At 45.4% G+C, this 27,704-nt stretch overlaps 1 protein-coding gene and 1 pseudogene across 1 annotated transcript in view; one reads left to right on the top strand and one right to left on the bottom strand.

Annotated features, from left to right (window-relative positions):
• The first annotated feature begins 804 nt into the window (after positions 1-804).
• Positions 805-27,704, top strand: part of MEI1 (meiotic double-stranded break formation protein 1) — a 90,802-nt gene continuing 63,902 nt past the window's right edge. The window contains exons 1-9 of the mRNA XM_064368103.1: positions 805-1,014; positions 5,973-6,096; positions 7,455-7,505; positions 13,654-13,727; positions 16,102-16,207; positions 18,242-18,445; positions 22,139-22,269; positions 25,755-25,869; positions 26,589-26,705. Coding sequence (XP_064224173.1) covers positions 841-1,014; positions 5,973-6,096; positions 7,455-7,505; positions 13,654-13,727; positions 16,102-16,207; positions 18,242-18,445; positions 22,139-22,269; positions 25,755-25,869; positions 26,589-26,705 — 1,096 coding nt within the window. The 5' untranslated portion in view covers positions 805-840. The remainder of the gene's footprint in view (positions 1,015-5,972; positions 6,097-7,454; positions 7,506-13,653; positions 13,728-16,101; positions 16,208-18,241; positions 18,446-22,138; positions 22,270-25,754; positions 25,870-26,588; positions 26,706-27,704) is intronic.
• LOC135271328 (U6atac minor spliceosomal RNA) lies at positions 20,983-21,076 on the bottom strand (annotated as a pseudogene).

Raw genomic sequence — 27,704 nt, 5'->3', positions numbered from 1 at the left:
TTTTGTAGAGACAGCTACAAAAAATACAGGTCGATGAGACATCCCAAGATGGGTCTCGCCATCTTGCCCAGGCTGGTCTTGAACTCCTGGGCTCAAGCAATCTGCCCACCTCAGCCTCCCAAAGTGCTGGGATTACTGGAGTGAGCCACCACACCTGGCTGAAAGGATATTTTAAAGCAGCTGTCCCCAGCCTTTTTGTCACTAGTGACTGGTTTCGTGGAAGGCATTTTTCCCAGGGACTGGGGGTGGGGGTGAAGGTTGGAGCTCAAATTGTTCCACCTCAGATCATCAGACATTAGTTAAGATTCTCAGGCCGGGCATGGTGGGTCACGCCTGTAATCCCAGCACTTTGGGAGGCCGAGGCGGGCAAATCACTAGGTCAGGAGTTAAAGCCATACGGTGAAACCCCGTCTCTACTAAAAACACAAAAATTAGCTGGGCGTGGTGGTGCATGCCTATAGTCCCAGTTACTCAGGAGGCTGAGGCAGAAAAATCGCTTGAACCTGGGAGGCGGAGGTTGCAGTGAGCCGAGATCGTGCCACTGCACTCCAGCCTGGACGACACAGCGAGGCTCTGAAAAAAAAAAAATTACTTTTCAACTTTGGGTGTGGTGAAGACATTCCTGCAGGGTTCTAAGCGCAAACTGCTTTTGGCTTAGTTAGACACGATTCAGAGCCCTTGCGCCCGCCACTCACCCTCAGGTGCAGCTGCTCGCCTGAGACTGCAGCTTTCCGGGTCCGCGCAGGCGCATTCTACAACGACGCAGGCGTGTCCTCTAACTGCGCATGCGTCCAGGCTGCGCGGGAAAAGTTTCTGCCTCAGCGAGAGACAAGCGAGGAGATGGCTGTGAGGCAGGCGGCGACGGCGGGCACTCCTGGGCCCAGAAGGGACGAAGAGGCGGCTCTGCTCTTCGAGAGGGCCCATTACCGGCACGACTCGCGCTGGCTGCTGCCTGTGTCCCCCCGCCTGTGCCTGGCCTGCACGCTGGAGCTGCTGCCCGAGCCCAGCGTGTCGGTGCGAGTGGAACTCTTTCTTTGGAAGACCTGGGTTTGGGCATTACTCTCAGCAAATGCGGCCGGTCCCTCGCCAGACCCACTCTGGTGAACCCGACGCGAAACCGGGCCCCCGCGCGGTGTTCACGCTCCTCCCTGTCAGCCCGCCTCGTACCCGGCCACAGCGGCTTCGCGGTCCCCTCAGCCCCAGGCCGGCCTGTTGACCTCCGGGGAGCCCCGTCCACTGGGCCAAGCCTCCTGGCTGTGCTCCTGGAAGGGTGGAAATCCGGATCCCTCGGGACCTCACCCAGTCTCAGGGACACGCCTTCCCGCTTTCCGCCCTCTGGCCCCTTCCTTTGCTGGCCCTGCCTCCATTTCCCCAGGATTCAGCCTTAGCTCAGGCTCCCGCCATTTCTGTCCCCACTCACCTGCGGGCCAGACGCACAGGCCGCAGCCGCTCCTCATTCCCTTAAGCTGTCCGCATGTGAATCCGAGGAGGAGCTGCCTGGGCTGCGGGGGGACAGGAGTGACAGGTTACAGCCGGGCAGAAGTGGGGTCAAAGGGAAGACCTTTCCCCTGGCAGAGTTGGCTGGGCTGCCTGGGCCTTCAATGCCTACCTGCGTTTGTAATGAGGTGTTTTTTTTTTTTGAGATGACTGTCGCCCAGGCTGGAGTGCAGTGGCGCAGTCTCGGCTCACTGCAACTTCCGTCTCCCGCATTCAAGCGATTCTCCTGCCTCAGCCTCCCAAGTAGCTGGGACTATAGGCGCGTGCCACCATGCCCGGCTAATTTTTTTTTTTTTTTTTTTTTTTTTTTTGAGACAGAGTCTCTCTCGCTCTGTCGCCAGGCTCCAGGCTGGAGTGCAGTGGCGCGATCTCGGCTCACTGCAACCTCCGTCTCCTGCGTTCAAGCGATTCTCCTGCCTCAGCCTCCCAAGTAGCTGGGACTATAGTCGCATGCCACCATGCCCGGCTAATTTTTTTTTTTTTTTTTTTGAGACAGAGTCTCTCTCTGTCGCCAGGCTCCAGGCTGGAGTGCAGTGGCGTGATCTTGGCTCACTGCAACCTCTGCCTCCCAGGTTCAAGCAATGCTCCTGCCTCAGCCTCCCGAGTAGCTGGGACTACAGGCGCACACCACCACGCCCAGCTAATTTTTGTATTTTTAGTAGAGACAGGGTTTCACCTTGTTGGCCAGGATGGTCTGGATCTCTTGACGTCATGATCTGCCCACCTTGGCCTCCCAAAGTGTTGGGATTACAGGCGTGAGCCACCGTGCCTGGCCTAATTTTTGTATTTTTAGTAGAGATCGGCTTTCACCATATTGGCCAGGCTGGTCTCGAACTGCTGACCTCGTGATCAGCCTGCCTTGGCCTCCCAAAGTGCTGGGGCTACAGGTGTGAGCCATGGCAGTGACTTTTGTTGTCCATGGAGGCATCCAAGTCAAGTTTCTCTCAAATTCATGGGAGGGGAATTCGTGAGTGGGGGGATTGGCTAGATCAGCAGTTCCTTTTTTTATTTTTGGAGAGACAGTCTCCGGGGTGTCAACCTACATTGCCTAGGTGGTCTTGAACTCCTTTTCCCAGCGATTCTCCCACCTTGGTCTCCTGAAGTGCCAGTATGACAGGTGTGAGCCACTGTGCCTGGCTGCATTCTCAAATATTTTGATATTTTCATCTCAGGATACATTCATACAAAATTGTTGGCCCTAAGTAGCTTTTGTTTATGTGGGTTATATCCACTGATTTGTTTTTTTTAAGATGGAGTCTTGCTCTGTAGCCCAGGCTGGAATGCAATGGCGTGATCTTGGCTCACTGCAACCTCTGCCTTCTGGGTCCTGTTTCAAGCAATTTTCCTGCCTCAGCCTCCCGAGTAGCGGCGATTACAGGCATGTGCTATCATGCCCAGCTAATTTTTGTATTTTTAGTAGAGATGGGGTTTCACCATGTTGGCCAGGCTGGTCTTGAACTCCAGACCATGTGATCCGACCTCCTCAGCCTCCCAAAGTGCTGGGATTACAGGCATGAGCCACCATTCCCAGGTATATTAACAAATTTTGTGGGGTTTTTTTGAGACAGGTCTCACCCTGTTGCCCAGGCTGGAGTGCAGTGGCGCGATCATAGCTCACTGCAGCCTTGACCTCCTGGGCTCAAGTGATCTTCCTACCTCACCCTCATAAGTAGCTGAGGCTACAGGTGTGCACCACCATGCCCAGTGAATTTTTTATTATTCGTTGTTACAGGATCTCACTATGTTGCCCAGGCTGGTCTCAAACTCTTGCATTCAAGCCGTGGTCTTCTTGACTCGGCCTCCCATAGTGCTGGAATACAGGCATGAGCCATTATGCCTGGCCCATAAGTAATTTTTTATTGTGGCAAAATATAGATAATTATTTGTAGATAATATAGATAATATTTTTAGATTTTTTTTATTTTTGAGACACAGTCTTGCTCTGTTGTGCAGGCTGGAGTGCAGTGGTGTGATCTCGGCTCACTGCAACCTCTGCCTCCTGAGTTCAAATGATTCTCCTGCCTCAGCCTCCTGACTAGCTGGAATTACAGGCACGTGCCAACACACCCAGCAAATTTAGTAGAGATGGGAGTCTCACCATGTTGGTGAGGCTGATCTGGAACTCCTGAGCTTGTGATTCACCTGCTTTGGCTTCCCAAAGTGTGGGGAATACAGGTGTGAGCCACCGCACCCAGCCATTTTTAGATCTTTTTAAGTGTTCAGTCTTGTGGCATAAGTAATTTTAAAAAATAGAAATAACTATATTTTCTCAAGAAAGATAGTGACAGGAGTGGTTTTGTTTTATATTTTTGCATGTTGCTTTAATTGAAGGCAGCTTGGCCAGGCGCAGTAGCTCATGCCTGTAATCTCACTGCTTTGGGAGGCAGAGGCTGAAGGATTACTGGAACCCAGGAGTTTAAGGCTGCAGTGACCTACGATCAAGTCACTGCACTCCATCTTGGGCAACAGAGCGAGACCGTCTCTCTTAAACAAAAACAGCTGGATTTTTATCTATTTCTGCAGTCTGTTGTGATATAATGTCATGTAGTATCAAAAACTCCACTGTACAATTGTGAGAGAATAAGAATAAGAAAGACTATCAGGGCACAGTGGCTCACGCTTGTAATCAGAGCATTTTGGGAGGCTGAAGCTGGTGGATCACCTGAGATTGGGAGTTCAAGACCAGGCTGACCAACACGGAGAAATCCTGTCTCTACTAAAAATACAAAATTAGTGGGTGTGGTGGCAAATTCCTGTACTCCCAGCTACTTGGGAGGCTGAGGCAGGAGAGTCACTTGAAGCCTAGAGGCATAGGTTGGGGTGAGCCAAGATTGCACCATTGGACTCCAGCCTGGTTAACGAGCAAAACTTCATCTCAAAAAAAAAAAAAAAACAAAAGACCAAGACCAAGAACATTGTAATATTATATGAAAATATTTTTGTTCTTGTGGACAAGAAGTTCTGAGGTTGCTATTCTTGGACAGTAAATCAGAGATTAATAAGACAGTGCAGCAGGAGAGAAAATAAGAGAACATGTTATTTAGAACTTAGGAGAATGAACATGTTTGTGGTCGAGTGCTGTTCAGGGTAAAGAGAGGAATTAGGAAAGGTTTCTTAGAGGAGGAAGCATTCAAATTAGGGTTAAGAAGATAGGTGAGATTTGGACCAGAGGAAGTGGGAGGCTGATTATCCCAGGAGGTAGGTGTTAGAAGGATGGGTTTTGGGGATAATCATAGTGTTTGAAGGGAAATTAAGAGATGAGATTGGAGAGGCAGGTAGGTTGAGGACAGTTCTTTGAAGAGTTTGAAACCAAGCTAAGGAGCTTGAACTTAATCTGTCAGATGAAGGGGAGTTACTGGGATTTTTGAGTAGCTCATGTAGATCACTACTTTAATCTATTATATAGGATAAATTGGTGAAGGAAAAACAGGAGACTTACAGTAGCACAGAAGAGAAGCAATAAGAGATGTAATTTCTACCTTTTATTGAAGAAACTTTTTTTTTTTAAATGGAGTTTTGCTCATGTTGCCCAGGCTGGAGTTGTCCTGGCTGGTGCAATCTTGGCTCACTGCAACCTCTGCCTGCCAGGTTCAGGCAATTCTTCTGCCTCAGCCTCCCGAGTAGCTAGGATTACAGGCACCCACCACCACATCTGGCTAATTTTTTGTATTTTTAGTAGAGATGAGGTTTCACCATGTTGGCTAGGCTGGTCTTGAATTCCTGACCTCAGCTGATCCACCCAGCCCGGCCTCCCAAAGTGCTGGAATTACAGGTGTAAGCCACCGCACCTGGCTTGAAACACACTTTTCTTAACCTCATTCCTCACTAATTAAAGAGGTGATATAGTCAGTTATACTTGTTTTCTGGTTCTATCCTCAGTGTTTACCCTTTTTTGACCTAATTTTTGCTATTGTCATGAGCACATCACACAACTTCTACCCAGTTCCCTTTAAAAGGAAGTGACTTGAGTATGAGGATTTATGGCTACATTGAATAGAAGGATGTGTTTTCTCTTCCTACCTCTGTCATGAAGGGGCCCAGTATTACCTCCCCAGACGGTTGAAGTGGAAAGAACACTGATCTTAGGTCAGACCTGGATTGGAGACTTAGATTTGAATCCTTGGGAAAGTCTCAGTTTCAGTTTTCTCATCTTCAAAATGGTGATAGTATCTATTTTTGCTTTCTTCACCAACTTGTAAGGCTTAAATGAGCTGGTAGACAAAAGTGATTTGTGAAGAGTAAATTGCTATGTAAGTGTAGGGCATTATGAACCTTAGCTCATGTATAATCCTTTGTATGAACATAGGATTCCTCTGTAAATGATACTCTTTTCCAACTTCTCTAAGGAGTATGGATCTCACCATAGTTTAAATGATCCCTCCAGTATCATCTTGTAATTGTGTTTGGAAATTACAGTTCTTGGGTTCAGAATAGCTAAGATTTGATTTCTCTTAAATATTTTTCTTTGCTTCAAGTTGGTGCGCAAGAAGCACATGTTGTCCTGCTTCCAAGATGCCCTTGTAAGGCACACCTCCCTGGTCACACAACTGGTGTCTCAGGATCAGAGAGTCTGCATGCACTTCATAAGTGTGGTTTTTGGTAAGATTAAGAGGGAAATTTGACATGAGTTTTGCATGTATAATATGTATATCTGCTTTTGGGGGTCTTGGAGAAATGGTCTTAGAAAGATTATTTAGATTTTTTGTATTGTAACACTATTAGCAAATTGTTTTGTCATAATGATGTAGAAATGGACCCTTTTCCAAGATCCAAGATGCATTTTACAGTAACTGGCTTTACTAGAGCCAAGAGGTTAGTAAAAGTATGAAGGTGAAAATGGGAAATGTTGGCTAAGCATGGTGGCTCATGCCTATAGTCCCAGAACTTTGGGATACTGCAGCAGGTAGATCACTTGAGGTCAGGAGTTTGAGACCAGTGTGGTCTACATGCTAAAACCCCTGTCTCTACTTAAAATACAAAAATTAGCTGGATGTGGTGGTACATAACTGTAGTCCCAGCTACTCGGGAGGCTGACGCATGAGAATGAATCCTGGTGATGGAGGTTGCAGTGAGCCGAGTTCTTGCCACCATCCCAGCCTGGGTGACAGAGCAAGACTTCATCTCAAAAAAATAAAAATTATTCAAAGATTCCAGCATACATGGTCTTTGTATAGGACCAGAATGGAGTCTGCTGACCTAGGAATGACCCTGCTCAAGTTACTTTTCCTCTCCTGTGCTTTAATATCTTCATGTGTGAAGTGTGATGGATTAAATTTTATCTGAGGTTCTTTTAATATGATGATAATGTCCAATGGAATGAGCCCTTTCAGGGAGAAAGGCAGCTAACTTGTATTAGGTGCTTTTCTATGCCAAAGACTTCTCAGGCTTTTAGCTGCCAAGACAGTCTTTTAAGGGAAATAGGATGATCTCGAAACTTCAGGGAGTTGATTCTAACAAGTGACAGAGCTGGAATTTTATCCCAGGTCTGTCATAGACTCCAGAGCATATGTGTATATATATATATATATATATATATATGTGTGTGTGTGTGTATATATATATATATATATATACTTTTTTTTTTTTTTTTTTTGCCGTAACACATTGACAATTCTTAACTTTTTTTTTTTTTTTTTTTTTTTGAGTTGGTGTCTTGCTCTTTCGCCCAGGCTGGAGTACAGTGGCGCAATCTCAGCTCACTGCAACCTCTGCCTCCTGGGTTCAAGCAGTTCTCCTGCCTCAGCTTCCCAAGTAGCTGGGATTACAGGCATGTGCCAACACGCCTGGCTAATTTTTGTATTTTTAGTAGAGATGGGGTTTTGCCATATTGGTCAGGCTGGTCTTGAACTCCTGACCTCAGGTGATCTGCTCGCCTCGGCCTCCCAAAGAGCTGGGATACAGGCATGCACCACTGTGCCCCGCCTAACCACTCCTTTCTTACCTCCCTCTGCTTTAAGGACTATTATGCATCGTGGAAGATGGGAGTGTGACAGACCTGTGTATTGAAGGTAAGTTGAAACCATTGTATCTAGCACTTGGAGATGAAAGTATCAGTCTGTAGGCCAAAACCTCAATATAAAAAAAAAAAAAAAGAAAGTATCAGTCTGAATTGCAGCTCTGGTTACTTGAGACCTTGGTGAAATTGTCCATTTAGAGACAGATAAGAGGAACTCCATTAGTTTTCAATCATTAATTCAACATTTGTTTCTTACTTTTCTTTTTTTTTGAGACAGAGTTTTGCTCTTGTTGCCCAGGCTGAAGTGCAATGGCGCCATCTTGGCTCACCATAGTCTCCACCTCCTAGATTCAAGCGATTCTCCTGCTTCAGCCTCCTGAGTAGCTGGGATTATAGCATGCGCCACCATGCCTGGTTAATTTTGTATTTTTAGTAGAGACGGGGTTTCTCTGTGTTGGTCAGGCTGGTCTTGAACTCCCGACCTCAGGTGATCTGCCTGTCTTGGCCTCCTAAAGTACTGGGATTACAGGCATGAGCCACACTGCACCTGGCTGTTTCTTTTATTTTGAGACAGAATCCTACTCTGTTGCCCAGGCTGGAGTGCATTGGTGTGATCTTGGCTTACTGCAACCTCCACCTCACCAGTTCAATCGATCCTCCTGCCTCAGTGTCCCAAGTAGCTGAGATCTAATTTTTTGTAATTTTACTAGAGATGGGGTTTCATCATGTTGGCCAGGCAGGTCTCGAACTCCTGACCTCAGGTGACCCACCCACCTTGGCCTCCCAAAGTTCTGGGATTATAAGTGTGAGCCACTGTGCCTGGCCTAACATTTCTTTCTTTCTCTCTGTCCCTCTCTCTCTCTGTCTTTTTTTAAAAATTGAGACAGGGCCTCATTTCATCGCCTGGGCTGGAATGCAGTGGTGCAGTCATAGCTCACTGTAGCCTTGAACTCCTGGGTTCAAGCAATCTTCCTGCCTCAGCCTCCCAAGTAGCTGCGATTACAGGTGTGCACCACCATGACTGGCTAAAAAAATTTCTTTTCGTAGAAACAGGGACTTACCATGTTGACCAGGCTGGTCTCAAACTGCTAGCCTCAAGCAATCCTCCTGCCTTGGACTCCCAAAGTGCTGGGATTAAAGGCGTGAGCCACCATGCCTGGCCTGACATTTTTTCATTGGGTATCTATTCTGTGCTAGATACTAGATCAGGCACTAGGAATACATAGATAGATAAGACGTGATCCCTGTCCTCTAGGAGCTTACAATCTGGAGAAGAGATTGACTGACAGGTAAATAATTAGAGTTGATGAGTGCTATTAGGCACATACAAAACTCTTTTTTTATTATATCATATTGGTTCACTGAAAGTTGTCTGGTGGCACATGCCTGTAATGCCAGCTACTCCAGAGGCTGAGGCAGGAGAATCACTTGAACCCGAAAGGCCAGGTGGCAGTGAGCTGAGATTGCGCCATTGTACTCCACCCTGGGCAATGAGAGCGAAACTCTGTCTCAAAAAAAAAAAAAAAACCTGTTGAAGTGGACTGAGCATGGTAGCACATGCCTGTAGTCCCAGCTACTTGGGAGGCTAAGGCGGGAGGATCCCTTGAGCCCAGGAGTTTGAGGTGACAGTGAACTATGATCGGCCCTCCATACTCTAGGCTGGATGACAAAGTGATACCCCCTTCTCTTTAAAAAAAAAAATAAATAAATAAACAAAAAATTGTCAAAGTGCATGGGTTTACTTATAAAAGATTTGTAGAGAAAGAAGGTAAGAGCCTTGGTATTCAAGGATTCCTGCAGAGAGTTAGAATTGTACTAGTTAGGATCCAGTCAAGAAATAGAAGCCATACCAATTATTTGAATAGAAAGAAACTTTAAAGAATGGTTAAGTAGGCCAGGCGTGGTGGCTCATGCCTGTAATCCCAGCACTTTGAAGTCAGGAGTTCGAGACCAGCCTGGCTAACATGGTGAAACCCTATCTCTACCAAAAATACAAAAAAATAAAAATTAGCTAGATGTGGTGGTGGTTGCCTGTAATCTCAGCTACTCGGGAGGCTGAGGCAGGAGAATCACTTGAACCTGGGAGGCGGAGGTTGCAGTGAGCTGAGATTGCACCCCTACACTCCAGCCTGGGTGACACAGCAAGACCTTGTCTTAATTAAAAAAAAAAAAAAAAAAGAATATTGGTTAGGTAGGTAACTGAAGAAAAAGAGAACAACCACATTTTCATGGAGGTAGCAATTACAGAAAACAATTCCCTCACTGGGGCTGAGGGAAAAAAGGAAAGAGGCTGGATGGTTAAAACTTAGAAGTTTGGAGGAGGGGCGCACATGTGAAACTCAGACCACTGAGTGGCACTGACTAGATAATACTGTTGTCTCTGGAGAAGGAGAGATGCAATGAAGGTGGTTCTGGAAAAACTGCAGGCTGGATTCAGCTGCTGTCATAGAATGGCACTGCCACTGCCAAGATAAAGAATTGCTAAGGTGCCAGGCACAGTGATATGGGTCTGTAGTCCTAGCTACTCAGGAGATTGAGGCAAGAGGGATCACTTGAGCTCAGGAGTTCAAGTCCAACCTGGGCATCATAGCAAGACTGTCTCTTAGAAAAAAAAAATATTAAGAGGGAAGTGCATTATATGAATGAGAAAAAGTGTATTATATGAATGGGAAGCAGACAGGAAACTCATAGGAAACAAAGAGGAAGGAGAAAATTCCTTCTTCCTACAGCCTTGTTATCTCTTTCTAGTGCTCTTTATTGGCAGAGCTTAATGGGGTTCAGCTACCAAAGCAAAAATGTGGTTTGCAGAGTCCAGCCCTAGTATTCCAAGGCAAAGTACAGGGTGGGTTTTGGAGCTTAAAGACAATAGTGAAATGACTGGTTTGGTCCATTCCTTTGGATACTTGGTGTCCAAACACCCTTCTCCACATATTTGAACTCCCACAGAACAAAAAGAACTTTGTTTCTACCTAACAAGATCCAACTATCCTTCATTCATATACTTCATATAAACTAAGTCATTCTCAATTTGTCCCCAGTATATGGAGATGGAAAGTTCCAATACTAAGTATACACATTTCTGGAAGACAGTCATACCATCCATCTCTGGGGATTGTTTATTTGTTTGTTTATTTATTTATTTTTTTGAGACAGAGTCTTGCTCTGTCGCCCAGGCTGGAGTGCAGTGGTGTGATCTTAGCTCACTGCAACCTCCGCCTCCTGGGTTTAAGTGGTTCTTCTGCCTCAGCCTCCAGAGTAGCTGGGACTACAGGCGGGTGCTACCATGCCCAGCTAAATTTTTTTGTATTTTTAGTAGAGACGGGGTTTCACTGTGTTAGCCAGGATGGTCTCAATCTCCTGATCTTGTGATCTGCCTACCTTAGCCTCCCGAAGTGGTGGGATTACAGGTGTGATCCACCGTGCCTGGCCTATTTATTTATTTATTTTGAGACGAGGTCTCACTCTGTTGCTCAAGGTGGAGTGCAGTGGTGTGATCTCGGCTCACTGAAACCTCCACCTCCCAGGTTCAAGTGATTCTCCTGTCTCAGTCTTCTGAATGTCTGGGATTACTCACATAAGCCACCACGGCTGGCTAATTTTTGTATTTTTACTAGAGGCGGGGTTTTGCCATGTTACCCAGGCTGGTCTTGAACTTCTTTCTCTCTCTTTTTGTTTTATGTTTTTACTTTTGCCTCACTTCTCTTGTGAAATGAGTTTCTTGATCCAAGTGATGTTGTGCAGAATACTATAACATTGAATAAGCCATTCTGTAAGCTTACAGATGTGTTTTTGGTAGAAGTATTATGGTTTGGGAAGGTAAGTTCATGTTCAGAATACATGTTTATTCCAGTGAGGACAAATTTCTCCCCATCCAGGATGGAAGAAGTATAGTGTAATCCACATGACACCATATAATTGGCTGGTGCCCTCAAGAATGGTGCCATGCCGGGGTCTTAGTGTTGGTCTCTGCTGTTGGCAAATTAGACACTCAGTGATAGCAGTAATCAGTTCGACCTTGACAAGGGAAAGTCCAAATTGTTGAGCCCCATGCATAGCCTCCAGTTCTGCCACTATAGCCACTTTGTACTTGGATCCATTGAATAATCACTTGATGGCTAGGGAAAGAGGTGGATTAACATTCAAAAAATGTGCCATTTTGACCACCTGGTTATTGAGAACCTCTTCTATAGCAGATTTTCTTTAGGGAATATTCACACAAGAAACAAGTATCTTCATACTTTATGCTCATTCTGAAAGGTCCATCTTCTTCTTCAGGCCTCATTGTCACCAATATATATATATATATATATTTTTTAGTCTCACTCTGTTGCCCAGGCTGGAGTGCAGTGGCACAATCATGGCTCACTGCAACCTCTGCCTCCCAGGTTCAAGTGATTCTCCTGCCTCAGCCTCTTGAGTAACTGGGATTACAGGCCAACACGCCTGGCTAATTTTTGTTTTTGTTTTTTTTTTGAGATGGAGTTTCGCTCTTGTTGCCCAGGCTGGAGTGCAATGGCGTGATCTCGGCTCACCACAACCTCTGCCTCCTGGGTTCAAGCGATTCTCTTGTCTCAACCTCCTGAGTAGCTGGGATTACAGGCATCCGCCACCACCCCCGGCTAATTTTGTATTTTTTTCTGGAGACAGTGTTTCTCCATGTTGGCCAGGCTGCTCTCGAACTCCTGACCTCAGGTGATCTGCCCTCCTCGGCCTCCCAAAGTGCTAGGATTACAGGTGTGAGTCACTACACCTGGCCCAGTCACCGGTCTTTCAATTGTGTCTTTCTCAAGTCTGTGACTATCCAGCCAAAGAGTTAGCAGGTGCTTATAAGGCAATATGATCTGTACGTACTTGTGACCAGCTTTCAGTCTAGCTAATGTAGGCAGTGTACCACTTGTTCTGACCACCTGGGGGATTTCCCGTCATCATTCTCCTTCAAGGTCACCCTCTAGTGGAGCTACAATCCTGCAGCCATCCACTTCTGGTTGGTACCAGCATAGCTTGCAGAACCATTATCAGACCCCAGGAACTTCACCCAGGTGGAGAGCACTGGAAGGATTCTAAGGGTCAGGGGAGAAGGACTTGCTCCTTCCTCATGGTTCCCGTTTGGTTTCTGCCTACTTCTTGTTTCTGAGCATGTTAGCCTAGAATGCTTCTTGACACTGCAGTGACAGAACCTTCTCACAGCAGCTGCTGAATTTAGTTTGCAGCTTTTCCAACCTTGCAGAATTTCTCCTCAAAGACACCAGCAGAAGTACCACAAATGATTGTAGAGAAGGGTGGGTTTGGAGCTGAGAGATAATGTTGTAATAATTGGCACAGGAACTTTCTAATAATTCTTTTTTTTTAGTATATATAAAGGAGCAAATTCTGAGGAAGGAAAAAGTAGAGATAATATAAAATAGCAGTTTCAAACCTGGTTTCACAGTAGACTTACCTGGAGAACTTTAGAAATATACTAGAATTTTACGTTTTGAAAATTATTTTTAAGTATAAAACATATATTAAAATATATTTAAATATAAATATATTTGTGTGTATATATATGTGTATATTTCTTCAATTAAACAATATATTGGGCTTTTCCCTTACACGTTGTGATTTAATTGGTCTGGAGTGGGACTTGGGCATTAGTATTTTTTTAAAGCTTCCTAGGTGAGTCTAATGTGCAGCCTGAGTTGAGAACCACTGATATAAAAGAAGCCCAGGCATGGTAACTCACACCTATAATCCCAGCACTTTAGGAATCAGGCAGGAGGATTGCTTAAACCCAGGCATTTGAGATTAGCTTGGGCAACATAGCAAGACCCTGTCTCTACAAAAAAATTAGAAAATTAGCCAGGCATGGTGGCATGTACCTATAGTCCCAGCTACTTGAGAGGCTGAGTGGGAGGAACGCTTGAGCCCAGGAATTCAAGGCTACAATGAGCTATATCACACCACTGCACTTTAGCCTGGATGTTGACCATGTCTCTAAACAAAACAAAAACAAAAGGAAAAACAAAACAAAAAAACAAAGAAGAAGCTAGAACTCCTTGAGTTTGGATGTGTACACATAGTTTAATGGAAGAAATAGAAAAGAATAATACCAATTATCCCAGGCAAATCACTACCCTGCACTGACTGAGTAGAAGGGCCATGGAAGGTGGACTCTGGGTTGGGGGTACCTCCCGGTTAGTAATGCTATTGTGTCTACTCAGTCCTTATTCAGCTCACAACGCAGCTGAAGCTGGAGCAGTCCATCCGTTGCCTGCTGGATGAGTGCTACAAAGAGGTCAGTAAATATCTATGGATTTGTGAGATATCTCAGAGTCCTCAGTTGTCAGAGCTGAATCAAGCATTCTTTGAACAAATGAGAGATTGAAGTCTGAGGTCACTGAGTTGGTGGCAGAATCAGAGCTAAGGGGCCTGGGTCACTGATCCTGTTCCAGCGTTCTTTATAGCTTTCTTCCTTTCCCTTTCTTTTTTTTTTTTTTTTTTTTGAGACGAAGTCTCGATCTTGTCCCCCAGTCTGGAGTGCAGTGGTGCGATCTCTGCTCACTGCAACATCTGCCTTAAGGTTCAGGCGATTCTCTTGCATCAGCCTGTATTTATATTTTTATTATTATAAAAAGCCTTTATTATTATTATTTGGGGGAGCTGGGATTACAGGCAACTGCCACCATGCCCGGATAATTTTTGCATTTTTAGTAGAGATGCAGTTTCACCATGTTGGCCAGGCTGGTCTCAGAACTCCTGACCTCAGGTAATCCACCTGCCTCGGCCTCCCAAAGTGCTGGGATAACAGGTATGAGCCACCACGCTTGGACTTCTTTCTTTCTTTTTTTTTTTTTTTTTGAGACAGAGTCTTGTTCCATAGCCAGGCACCAGGCTGGAGTGCAGTGGTGCTATCTCGGCTCACTGCAACCTCCGCCTTCCGGGTTCAAGCAGTTCTGCCTCAGCCTCTCGAGTAGCTGGTGCACACCACCACGCCCAGCTAATTTTTCTATTTTTAGTAGAGGTAGGGTTTCACCATGTTGGCCAGGATGGTCTCGATTTCTTGACCTCGTGATCCGCCTGTCTCCAAGAGCTGGGATTACAGGCATGAGCCACCGTGCCCAGCCTCTTTCTTTCTTTCTTTTTTTCAGATGGAGTTTCACTCTTGTTGCCCAGGCTGGAGTGGAATGGTGCAATCTAGGGTCACCACAACCTCTGCCTCCCAGGTTCAAGTGATTTTCCTGCCTCAGCCTCCTGAGTAGCTGAGATGACAGGCATGCGCCACCACACCCAGCTAATTTTGTATTTTTAGTAGAGTCAGGGTTTCTCCATGTTGGTCAGACTGGTCTTGAACTCCCGACCTCAGGTGATCTGCCTGCCTCAGCCTCCCAAAGTGTAATCCCAGCTACTCAGGAGGCTGAGGCAAGAGAATTGCATGAACCCCCAGGAGATGGCTGTTACAATGAGCCAAGATCACGCCACTGCACCCTAGCCTGGGTGACAAAGCAAGACTCCAACTCAAAAAAAAAAAGTCAGTTAAAGAGCAGTGTTAAAACTGAGGAATAATATCAAAATAACTTTTCATTTATTTTGCAGAAGGAAGACAAATGTTTATCTTAACATTTGTTAAGATAACACCATCACAAGCAACATTTCAGTATAAATTATATTTCAATTATGTCGTGATTATTTTACATGTGATTAATAGATTGAATTTATAATTATGTATATCAGTGTTTGTCTTTATGATGAGCACTTAACATTTATTAAGCACATTGTATAGGCTAGGCACTGTATTAGGTGTTTTATATGCAGTATCTCATTCAGTCCTATCAACCCTGTAAAGCTGTTACTATTATTATTACCCACAAGAGTTAAGAATCTTGCCAAAAGTGGGATGGCTAGTCAATAGAAAAGGTAAAATGTGGACTACTGACTCTCTGTAAAGCATGAAGCATAGTGCCTGGTATACAGAGGATGTTCAGTAATAGTAGTTATAATAACAATGATAATTTTTTTTTTTTTTTGAGATGGAGTCTCGTTCTGCCACCCAGGTTGGAGTGCAGTGGTGTGACTTCGGCTCACTGCAACCTCTGCCTTCTAGGTTCAAGTGATTCTCCTGCCTCAGCCTCCTGAGTATCTGGGATCATAGGCATGGGCTACCAGGCCCCACTAATTTTTGCAATTTTAGTAGAGACAGGGTTTCACCATGTTGGCCAGGCTGGTCTCGAACTCCTGACCTCAGGTGATCTGCCCTCCTTGGCCTCCCAAAGTGCTGAGATTACAGGCTTGAGCCACTGCATCCAGCCAGTAATTTTTTTTTTTTTTTTTTTTTACATTGAATCGGTGTTCTGTCTTTATGACATTTCAAACTTTTGTCCTCCAGTTTCTGGTTCTATAGGGGTGAAAATATGCTAATTTTAATTCAGTTTAACAAACATGCACTGAGCTAGGTACTGAAGACTCTGAGAGGACTCAGGAAAGGGACTCATGTCCCTTTCCTCTGGGAGTTCCCAGTCTAATGGGGGCATTGAACGCTAAGCTAAAAACTTAGCACTTGACTGTGGTGAGAGACACATGCAACATGCCTGTGTGGGTAAGGCAGGATCAGTTTTGGTGGGAGATCTGTCCTGATCCTAATTGACAGAGTGGAGCATATTCACTTTCTGTAGCTATGTAATATGCCCTCCATGCGAGGCAGCCTGGCTACCCTGACTCTTCTTGGCAAGTTGGTGGATGCCATCCCTGCTCTGACAGACCAGCTTGTAATGGAGCACGGTGAGTGATCTGTGGCAGGAGCTGCCACTACCCTTTTACCTGCTTTTATCATACTGCCATCTGGGTGGCCCATTCATTCTGTATACCTGGGATGACATTACTTTCCTACTCTAGCCTTCAGTTTCCCCATTTGCAAAATGTGCTGTATGTTGGTCAGTTTGAAAAAGGTCAGATTTCTGACTCTATTCTTGGACTATTACCATTCATTCTTTAACACAAATTAATTAAGTACCTACTATAAACCTTCCTTTTGGATGGAAGGAGGAATTCTGGAATATAGAAGCACTTTTTTCTATCAGTGAAATGCAAATAAATATCTCACAGAGGATTTACCAAAGGGTAAATAACTTCTTTAAGCTGGTTTCCCTTTTTAATAATAATAATAATAATAATAATAATAATATTTTTTTGAGAGAGTCTCTCTGTATTGCCCAGGCTGGAATGCAGTGGCGTGATCTTGGCTCACTGCAACCTCCACCTCCCAGGTTCAAGTGATTTTTCTGCTTCAGCCTCCCGAGTAGCTAGGATTATAGGTGTCCACCACCATGCTGTGCTAATTTTTTTTTTTTTTTTTTTTTTAGTCGGAGTTTTGCTCTATTGCTCAGGCTGGAGTGCAGTGCTGTGATCTTGGCTCACTGCAACCTCCACCTCCCAGGTTCAAGCAATTCTCCTGCCTTAGCCTCCCGAGTAGCTGGGACTACAGGTGTGTGCCACCACACCTGGCTAATTTTTGTATTTTTAGTAGAGACGTGGTTTCACCATGCTGGCCAGGCTGATCTTGAACTCCTGATCTTGTGATCCACCCACCTTGGCCTCCCAAAGTGCTAGGATTACAGGCATGAGGCACCGTGCCTGGCCTAATTATTATTATTATTGTTACTATTATTTTGAGATGGGGTCTCGCTCTTGTTGCCTAGGCTGGGGTGCAGTGACTCAATCTCGGCTCACTGCATCCTTCACCTCCCAAGTTCAAGTAGCTGGGATTACAGATGCCTGCCACCACGTCTGGCTAATTTTTGTACTTTTAGTAGAGACAGGGTTTTGCCATGTTGGCCAGGCTGGTCTCCATCTGCTGACCTCAGGTGATCTGCCCACTCAGCTTCCCTAGGTGCTGGGATTACTGGCATGAGCCACTGCAGCTGGCCATTATTATTATTTTTTAGAGACCAGGTCTCACTATGTTGAGGAGGTTGGTCTCAAACTGCTGGCCTCAAGTGATCCTCGTGCCTTGGCCTCCCGAAGTGCTAAGCCATCACACCTGGCCTTTTTTTTTTTTTTTTTTTTTTTTTTTGAGACGGAGTCTTGCTCTGTTGCCCAGACTGGAGTGCAGTACAGAGGCATGATCTTGGCACACTGCAATCTCTGCCTCATGGGTTCCAATGTGTCCTCCTGCCTTAGCTTTCCAAGTAGCTGTGATTACAGGTGGGTGCCAGCATGCCCGGCTAATATATATATATTTTTTGAGACAAAGTTTCACTTTTGTTTCCCAGGCTAGAGTGCAATGGCGTGATCCTGGCTCCCTGTAACCTCCGCCTCCTGGGTTCAAGCGATTCTTCTGCCTCAGTCACCCAAGGAGCTGGGATTACAGGTGACCATCACCGTACCCAGCCAATTTTTTTTGGTATTTTTAGTAGAGATGGGGTTTCACCGTGTTGGCCAGGCTGGTCTTGAACTCCTGACCTCAGGTGATCCACCTGCCTCGGACTCCCAAAGTGCTGGGATTACAGGCGTGAGCCACTGCGCCCGGCCTAATTTTTGTATTTTTAGTAGCAGCAGGATCTTGCCGTATTGGTCAGGCTGGTCTCAAACTCTTGACTTCAGATAATCCTTCTGCCTTGGCCTTCCCAAGTGCTGGAACTACAGGTGTGAGTCACTCTGCCCAGTTTGGTTTTCCCTTTAGATTAAGCATGCAGAAAACATTTATTGTGGGGGATTATAGGGACTTACTACCCCATTGGGAATGATAGATTAGAGTTTCATATAGCAATTGACATTGTGAAATTTTCCCTGGCTCTTTGGTCGTTTTCTGAACAGGCAACCTGATGGACCATCTGTTGAGAGGCTTACTGTACCCCAATGAGGGCATAAAAGCTTCTGTCTGTTACCTTTATGGGAAGCTGTACTCCTCACCAGTGGCAGCTGAGATGCTTTCAGGACACTTCCGGGAGAAGCTTTTTCCCCTCTTCCTTTCCATCTTGGATAGTGCCCAGACAAAGGAGCTGCAGATTAACTGCTTGGGTAAGACATGAGGCTGGAGAAAAAAGGGAGAATAAGTTTTTGATATTTTGTTAGAGGACTTGAGATATTGGGTTCTCTAATAGTGGGGAAGTTTGCTGTTTTGCAAAAGATAGAAGCCACAAGGTTTGGGAGATGAGAGGCACACTGTGTGAAATATGCCTAGAGTTAGTATGCCTTCTTAAGAATGTTGCCTTTGGAGGAAAATAGGAAGGAAAGTGGGACAGCAATTTTTTCTGCCTTTAGTCTTTACTGCCTGCCCTAGTGCATCCTGTACGTGCTGCCAAGTTAATCTTTACATTGTACAGCTCACATCCTGTCACTTTCTTAAGTCAGAAATTCTTCCATGGTTCTCTCTGGCCTCCAGGGTAAAACCCAGGTGTCTTAGTACATTTTATGCTGCTGTAACAAACAGTATACCACAGACTAGGTAATTTGTAATGAAGAACTTATTGGTTCAGAAATTTATTGGTTCACAGTTTTGAAACCTAGGAAGTTCAAGGTCAAGAGGCTGGCATTTGGTGAAGTACTTCTTGCTCTGTCATTCCATGGTGGAAGGGCAAAGAGGGCAAGAGGGAGAAAAGGCTAGAGGGGACTGAACTTGTCCTTTTGTTGTTATTGTTGAGATGGAGCCTTGCTCTGTTGCCCAGCTGGAGTGCAGTGAGGCAGTCTCAGCTCTCCACCTCCCGGGTTCAAGTGATTCATCTGCCTCAGCCTCCTGAGTACCTGGGATTATAGGTGCCCACCACCACATTTGGCCAATTTTTGTGTTTTTAGTGAACAGGGTTTCACCATTTTGGCCAGACTGGTTTCAAACTCCTGACCTCAGGTGATACACTCATCTCACCCTCCCCAAGTCCTGGGATTAGAGGGGTGAGCCACTGTGCCTGGTTTGAACTTATTCTTTTATAAGGAGCCTACTCTCATGATAAAAACCCACTCCAATGGTGATGGCATTAATTCATTCATGAGGGTCCAAACCCCAGACTCATGACCCAAACACCTCCCATAGGCCCCAGCTTCCAATACTGTTGCATTGGGGATTAGGTGTCCAACATGTGACTTTGGGGGACACATTCAAACCATAGTGCTAGGTTTCTCTGCTTGTATTTGAGGCTCTTTAGCAGCCCCAGTATAACCTTTTAGCTTCCTCTCCTGCTATGTTTTTTTACATGAATACATAAAGTCTATCAACTGTTCTGAGCAGGGAGATTTCTTATTTTGGACAGAACAGATGGGCACTGTGATTGGTGCCTGGGTGAGGGCCTGTTCTCAGGTAGAAGCTGTAGAGAAAAGCATAGTCTATAGTCTACGGGTGACAGCAGCTTCTTTTTTTTCTTTTCTTTTTATTTTGTTTATTTATTTATTTATTTATTTATTTTGACAAAGTCTCATTGTGTCACCAGGCTGGAGTGCAGTGGTGCGATCTTGGCTAACCTCAACCTCTGCCTTCTGGGTTCAAACTATTCTCCTGCCTCGGCCTCTTGAGTAGCTGGGACTACAGGTGCATGCCACCATTCCCAGCTAATTTTTTTGTATTTTTAGTACAGACAGGATTTCACCATGTTAGCCAGGATGTTTTCCATCTTCTGACCTCTTGATCCACCTGCCTCGGCCTCCCAAAGTGTTGGGATTACAGGCATGAGCCACCATGCCCGGCCAGCTTCTTTTCAAAATTTGGATCAGGAGCTCTGTTATAAATAATCTAGCCATATATAGTGAACATTCATTCTATACCAGGCCCTGTGCCGGGCTCTGAGGTCACAGAGATTATCAAATCCAAGCTTTATCTTGGGGGAGCTCACAGGCCAGTGTAGAAGACACACGTGGACAACTAGAGTCTAGCGCGATGAGTGCTATCTTGGAAGTGCACAGCACAGGGTAGGAGCAGGGGACAGGAGAAGCTTCCTAAAGGAAAGGATGCCTGGACTGAGTCCTAAATTGATGGGAGGGGAGGAAGGCAGAAGCATGGGCCAAAGCATAAAGTATGAAGCAGCCTGTATCTGCGGTAACTTGGAGCTGGACAGTATTGGAGTTAGTGCATATAGAACAAAAGGGGGCAAGTACGGGCCCTAAGATGAGGCCCTGGGCAGTCCTACAGCTCACCTAGGAGAGCTGTAGGAGTCCTACAGCTCACATAGCAGAGGGCAGTCTCGATGATAATACTGGGAATTCCCACTTTTATTTTTTAAAATTTTTATTTACTTATTTATTTTGACACAGGGTCTTGTTCTGTCACCCAGGCTAGCGTGCAGTGGTATGATCACAGCTCATTACATCCTTGGCCTCCAGGGCTTAAGCAATCCTCCCACCTCAGCCTACTGAGTAGCTGGGACCACAGCCTGCACTACCATGCCTGGCTAATTAACTTTTTGTAGAGTCTAGGTCTCACTGTATTGCCCAGACTAGTCTCAAACTGCTGAACTCAAGGGATCCATGTGCCTTGGACTTCCAAAGTGCTGGGATTATAGGCATGAGCTACCACACCCAGTCAGAATTCCCATTTTTAAATGCCACCTCTTTTTTTTTTTTAATTAAAAAAAAAAAATTAACCCTGTGAATGTTTGTCAAGCCTTAGGGCCTCTTTCATCCTGGTCAAGGGGAATGCTAACCTTCTCTCTTTTCATACAACACTTTATTTATTTATTTATTTGAGATGGAGTCTCAAACTGTCACCCAGGCTGGAGTGCAGTGGTCTAATCTCAGCTCACTGCAACCTCTGCCTCGTGGGTTCCAGCGATTCTCCTGCCTCAGCCTCCCAAGTAGCTGGGACTACAGGCATGTGCCACCACACCTGGCTAATTTTTATATTTTTTAGTAGAGATGGGGTTTCACCATGTTGGTCAGGCTGGTCTCGAACTCCTGACCTTCTGATCTGCCCGCCTCGGCCTCCCAAAGTGCTGTGATTACGGGCGTGAGCCACTGCCCCTGGCCCCATACAACAGTTTAAAGGCCTCCTCTTCTCTGGAGTCTTTCCTTCCTACCCTCTCCCTGCAGCCAGGGGTGTAGTCACATCCTTTGGATCCTTCAAGCACTATGGGTCTTATATTCTGTTATATATCATCTTATTCATTTGCTTTACAACCCAAGATTCTTATAAGCTCTTATGAGGTGCACACCACCATGCCAGGCTACTTTTTAAATTTTTTTTTAGTAGAGTGGGGGTTTCACTATGTTGACCAGGCTGGTCTTGAACTCCTGACCTCAAGTGATACACCTGCCTCGGCCTCCCAAAATGCTGGGATTACAGGTGTGAGCAACTGTGCATGGTCTTGTCTGACTTGTTTTTGTGTTGTTTTTCCTGCAGGAGTGTATGCCACCTTTGTCAGTCAAAAAATATTTGAGTTTCTGCTACGTGTCAGGAACTGTGCTAGGTGATTGATGATGTTATGGTGAAAAAACTCACATTATTCCTGCCCACATGAAGCATATAGTTGAGTGGGACAGTTGGGCTATGTTTATCTTGCTTACTCTTGCATCCCTAGACTGTTAGGCCTAGCACTTAGTGGGCTCTCACTAGATCTGTATGGAAGAGAGATAGGTGTGAAAAGCAAATTGGTGCTTAAGGATTCTAACCATCCTTTATATTTATGGAGACACAAAGAAGTTCCTCTAGGGATGTCTGAGGAGCTATCTTGGGAATATGCTGGTGCCTGTGTTCCTTTCTTTTTACTTCCCAATCTCTTTGTTTCCTAGGTTTGCTGAGGCAGCTGTTGAAGTATGATCTCTTTGTGTCCACGATCATGAACAAGGTTGCACTAGGAGAAAGTGCTAAGAATATTGAGGGGCCTCCAGGAGATCCCTCACTGCCCTTGGTGCTCAAAAAGGTAATTGTCTTGTGATTCCTAGTCTCTAGGTTCAATAACAAGGGGAACTAAGTGCTTCTTGGGCCTTGTCTTCATCTACCACTCTTATCTCAGATTTCCAAGTGTTTTCTTATTGGGCAAAACAATACACTGGCTGGGAGTGGTGGCTCATGTCTGTAATCCCAGCACTTTGTCTTCTTTTTTTTTTTTTAAAGACGGGGTTTCACCACGTTGGTCAGGCTGGTCTTGAACTCCCAACCTCAGGTGATCCGCCCGCCTTGGCCTCCAAAGTGCTTGGATTACAGGCATGAGCCACCACGCCCGGCCCTCTCCCAGCACTTTGGGAGGCTGAGGCAGGCGAATCATGAGGTCAGGAGTTCGAGACCAGCCTGGCCAATATGGTGAAACCCCATCTCTACTAAAAATTACAAAAAAATTAGCCGGGCGTGGTGGTGTGCACCTGTAGTCCAGCTACTTGGGAGGCTGAGGCAGGAGAATCCCTGGAACCTAGGAGGCAGAGGTTGCAGTGAGCAGAGATCGTGCCACTGCAATCCAGCCTGGGAGACAGAGCGAGACTGTTATCTCAAAAAAAAAAAGAAAGAAAGAAAGAAATTAGGTTTCTTCCCGGGTACCGTGGATCATGCCTGTAATCCCAGCACTTTGGGAGGCCTGGGTGGATCACGAAGTCAAGGGTGGATTACGAAGTCAAGGGTGGATCATGAAGTCAAGGGTGGGTCACGAAGCCAAGAGTTCAAGATCAGCCTGGCCAAGATGGTGAAACCCCATCTCTACCAAAACTACAAAAATTAGCTGGGTGTGGTGGTGGGCACCTGTAATCCCAGCTACTCGGTAGGCTGAGGCAGGAGAATCGCTTGAACCCAGTAGGCGGAGGTTGCAGTGAGCCAAGCTCATGCCACTATACTCCAGCCTGGGTAACAGAGTGAGACTCCATCTCAAAAAAAAAAAAAAGAAGAAAGTAGGTTTCTTTTTATTTGTAAATTTTTTTTTTTTTTTAAAGAGTTGAGGTCTTGCTCTATATACCCAGGCTAGAGTGCAGTGGCACAATCATAGCTCATTGCAGCCTCTCAACCTCCTGGGTTCAAGTGATCCTCCTGTTTCAGCTTCCTGAGTAACTGAGACTACAGGTGTTTGCCATGATGCATGGCTAATTTTTAATTTTTTGTAGAGACAGGGATCTTTTTATGTTGCCTAGGCTGGTCTCAACTCCTGGACTCAAGTGATCCTCCCACCTTCAGCTCCAAAATGCTGGGATTACAGGTGTGAGCCACTGCACCTAGCCTCAGTTGTAAATCTTATCTCTGCACTTCCCCTTCACATCTGGGCTGCCTGAAAATGGAGAATACTTATAGCAACAGAGACAAAGTCACCTCAGTGCTTTAGGGATCAGCTTCTCAGGTTGGTACTGAGAATTGTCTTTATCTGGACCCTGCTCATCCCTTCTGCCTCACTTTCCTGTCCCTTCCACCACACAACCCAGTTCTCCAGCCACATGCAATCTCTCCCTGGTCCTGCATATGCTAGGTCATCCTGTCTCAATGCCTGTGCAGTTGCTCTTCCTCTGCCTATAGGGCTTTTTCTCCTCTCCTTGTCTGCTGATCTGAGACAGGCTTTAAGCCTATGGGGCTCCCACGTCACCCTGGCTCCTTTCGGCAGAATGTGACCCACTGTCACAGTGCTTACCTCATACCATATTGTGGTTGACTGGCTGGGAGCTCCCTCAGGGCAGGACCTAAGTCTGGCATCTCTCCCCAGTGCTCAACGCAGGGGCTGGCAGAGCTGCAAACCCTCGTGTAATAGCAGAGGTTGATTGCCCAAACTCTGGGACTCTGTCGGCAGCAAGGAAGAGGAAGAGGAGCTCTGGTTAGAAGTGAGAAGGGGACAGTTGAGGATGGGTAAAAGCCAGAGCAAACTGCTCCTCGTTTCTCTGTGAAGACTTTAGAATGGTCTATGCAAGGCCTATAAACTCTGGGAAGCAAGTCCTATGTCTTTGAACCAGAAAATCTCATGCCAGGTCCCTTGTTATGTTAATTTCTCTGTTGCCATCCTGGAGTCCATGGTAATTTGTGGTTAGAACATTCAATCCTGGGTCCAGCAGGGACATAAGTACTTACAAAAAGGGTCTGTGGCCTCACAGAACACCAAGGCAGCATGGGGATGGCAGCGGCAGACATTAAACAGCGCTACCCTAGGGTGAGAGAACTTTGTAGAGATGGAAATCTTGGCTTAAAGGTCCCAGCTTTCATCCATATGTGGAGAATATTCTTCTGTTGGCAATTGTGGATGATCAGGGTTTTATTTTACTATAGCCACCAGCAGGTTTGGGACTAGGGAAGGCAAGTGAGGCACTTGCCTTGGGCGTAAAATTAAATGAGTGCTAAAGAAACTTAGCAATCAAGAGAACTAATATCTTTAGGTATCAAAATTAATGTGAAAAATTAATGATGAACAAAATATCAAAATTTTAAATAAAGATAAGTTTGGCATGTGTTCTCCATTCTGACATTTTGAAATTGTGAGTCTACTGCTATTCTTTTCTGCTTTTGGCAGATCAACCTTTTTCTCCAAAATTCAAGTCCTTGGGAATATGTTCTCAATGTTTGTGTTCCTACTGTGGCAATGATGATTCATTTATTTGGTCAAATACCTACCAAGCACTAATGTGTGTCAGTCACTGTGTTGGGCACTGGAAATACCATGTTATGAAAACAGACATGTTTCTTGCCCTTACAGATTGTTACAAATGCTGTGGAGGAAATAAAGGGGAGATAGTAGCAGATAAAGCCAGTTACAGGTTGAATGGTAGGGCAGGACCTCTTTGAAGGGCTGACATTTGAGCTGACATTTAAAGAATTAATGTGAAATGGGCCAGGCATGGTGGCACATGCCTGTAATCCTAGCACTTTGGGAGGCCAAGGCAGGTGGATTACTTGAGGAGTTGACCAACCTGGCCAAAACCCCATCTCCACTAAAAAAAAAAAAACAAAACAAAACACACACACACAGAACAAAAACACAAAAAATTAGTTTTTATGGTTTGTGCACAGTGGCGCACACCTGTAATTCCAGCACTTTGGGAGGCCAAGGTGGGCAGATCACTTGAAGTCAGGAGTTCCAGACCAGCCTGTCTAACATGGTGAAATCTTGTCTCTTCTAAAAATAGAAAAAATTGTGTTGTGGTGCATGCCTGTAATCCCAGCTACTCGAGAGGCTGAGGTGGGAGGATTGCTTGAAACTGGGAGACAGTGTTCTTTGAGTACCCGTGGTGGATTTTACACTGTGTTCTTTCCTTATTTTTCTCACCTGCTGCTGTTCACAGAGACCCTTTCCCATAATCCATAACTGCTCTCCTGAGTACCATCCTTGTGCCTGGTGCCATGTGGGACAGAAAAGATCAGAAATAGGCTATTGTCTTGAGGCACCCAGGTCAGTTTTTCTGGTCCTGTTGGTGGTGTGACTGGGGTATTTTTTGCTGCCTGTTTCTCCAGCTTCTCCTTTCTAGAGATGAAACCCTGCAGGTGGCCAGTGCTCACTGTATAACTGCGGTGCTTGTCTACTCCCCAGAGAAGTATGCCCCCGCCTTCATCCATGCTGACATTCCAGGTAGGGGAGCCCTTTAACTTTTTCCTCCCTATACTAGAAGGATGGGGTGGTGACAGGTTCAATTGTGTATGACAGACTCTATGAAGTATGTCTCATAACATCCAAATCCTATTGCTACAGATTTCTTGTATGACCTTGAGCAATTTGTTACAGATTTTTGTCATTTATTTGGTCATCTAGAAATAAAAAGCTAATGTAGCATGGTGGAAAGACCTATGGACCAGGAAGGCAACAGGAAGCAATATTTTTCAAGGGACTGCTATGAGCAGGGATATATGCCCTGAGGTGCATTGCAAATGTTACCACACTTAGGTCTTCACCTTTGCTATTTTATAGATAAGGAAGTTGAGGCTCAGAGAAGAAAAGAATCGGCAAGCCTAGTCAAGTCAAGTCTTTCTTAATAAAAACTTTTTCCTTCATCCATGCCACTGCCCATTCTGAGAATTAGGAGATGTGAGTTCCAATCCCACTTATTTCACTACTAGTGCCTCTTCTCTGGGACTCAGTTTCCCTATCTGTTAAAAAGCAGAGGTTAAACCATAACCAAGGGTTATATCCAGGTTTATTAGTGAATTGATGATCATGACTCATGGAGAGGGTAAGTGAACAGATGAAGTAGCAAGAGTAAGGTGATGAATAAATCCAAGTCCTTAGCATCAGTTAAGGGATCGTGATCACATTGCTGTCACTTATTGTTTTCTCATCCTCTCCCCTGTCAGAGTTCCTCTTTGAGCATCTTTCCTCTTCCAGTGAAGTGCTCGTCTGGTCCAGCTACAACTGCTTGACACTCCTGGCAGAAGAGCCACTCTTTTTTTCCAAGTGCCACACGGTGTATGGTTCGTAGTAAGGGTCCTGTACTAGCTTTGGGTTGGGTGGACAGCAGTTTGCAGTTAGGTAGCAGCAGAAGTGATGGGACCTAACCTCCATCTTGGAGGGGAGTGCTGAGTCTAGACATTTCCATCAGCCCAAACTCATTACCAGATTTCATATGCAAGTATTGATATTCAAATATTCTGCTCTTCACTGATTATCAGAAGTATATACATTTAGACTCTTCAGCAAGGGAAGGACACTTCTCTTAGCCACTAAATGAATTATTGTTGCATATTAATAACAACTCTAAACAATGTTACTCAACCTTAGATTTTGTTCTTTCCCATACCTCAGATAGCTAACCATCCAGGTAGTCTCTAAGTTTTGGTAATTTATTCTTTCAAAGTTTCTTGAAACTGTCCCTTCCTTGTCTGGGACTTTTTATATCACATCTAGATTTTTAGAGCAGGCATATTCAATCATTCATTTTATATTCCTAGTTTATACCAGGCACCAGGCTGGAAACTAGAGATTTAGAGATAACAAATAGCCAGGCGCAGTGGCTCATGCCTGTAATCCCAGCACTTTGGGAGGCCAAGGCGGGTGGATCATGAGGTCAAGAGATCGAGACCATCCTGGTCAACATGGTGAAGCCCCGTCTCTACTAAAAATACAAAAAATTAGCTGGGCACGGTGGCGCGTGCCTGTAATCCCAGCTACTCAGGAGGCTGAGGCAGGAGAATTGCCTGAACCCAGGAGGCGGAGGTTGCGGTGAGCCGAGATCGCGCCATTGCACTCCAGCCTGGGTAACAAGAGCGAAACTCCGTCTCAAAAAAAAAAACAAAAAACAAAAAACAAATAACATGCTCCTTGCCCTCAGAAAAGGGAGAGAGACCCAAGTGGGAAATTTCCTTATGAGCTGATTAGAGCTCTGCTAGAGGGAAGCACAGGAGCTGTGGGGGCTCAGGAGAGGTTCACAGCTCTGTCTGAGTGGATCAGGGAAGGCTTTTTGGAGGAGTGGG

This window comes from Aotus nancymaae, unplaced genomic scaffold, assembly GCF_030222135.1.
Source record: "Aotus nancymaae isolate 86718 unplaced genomic scaffold, 86718_ANA_hifiasm-v0.15.2.pri h1tg000076l, whole genome shotgun sequence".
NCBI lineage: Eukaryota > Metazoa > Chordata > Mammalia > Primates > Aotidae > Aotus > Aotus nancymaae.
The sequence above is the reverse complement of the archived record's forward strand: the minus strand, read 5'-3'. Positions and strand labels throughout refer to the sequence as shown.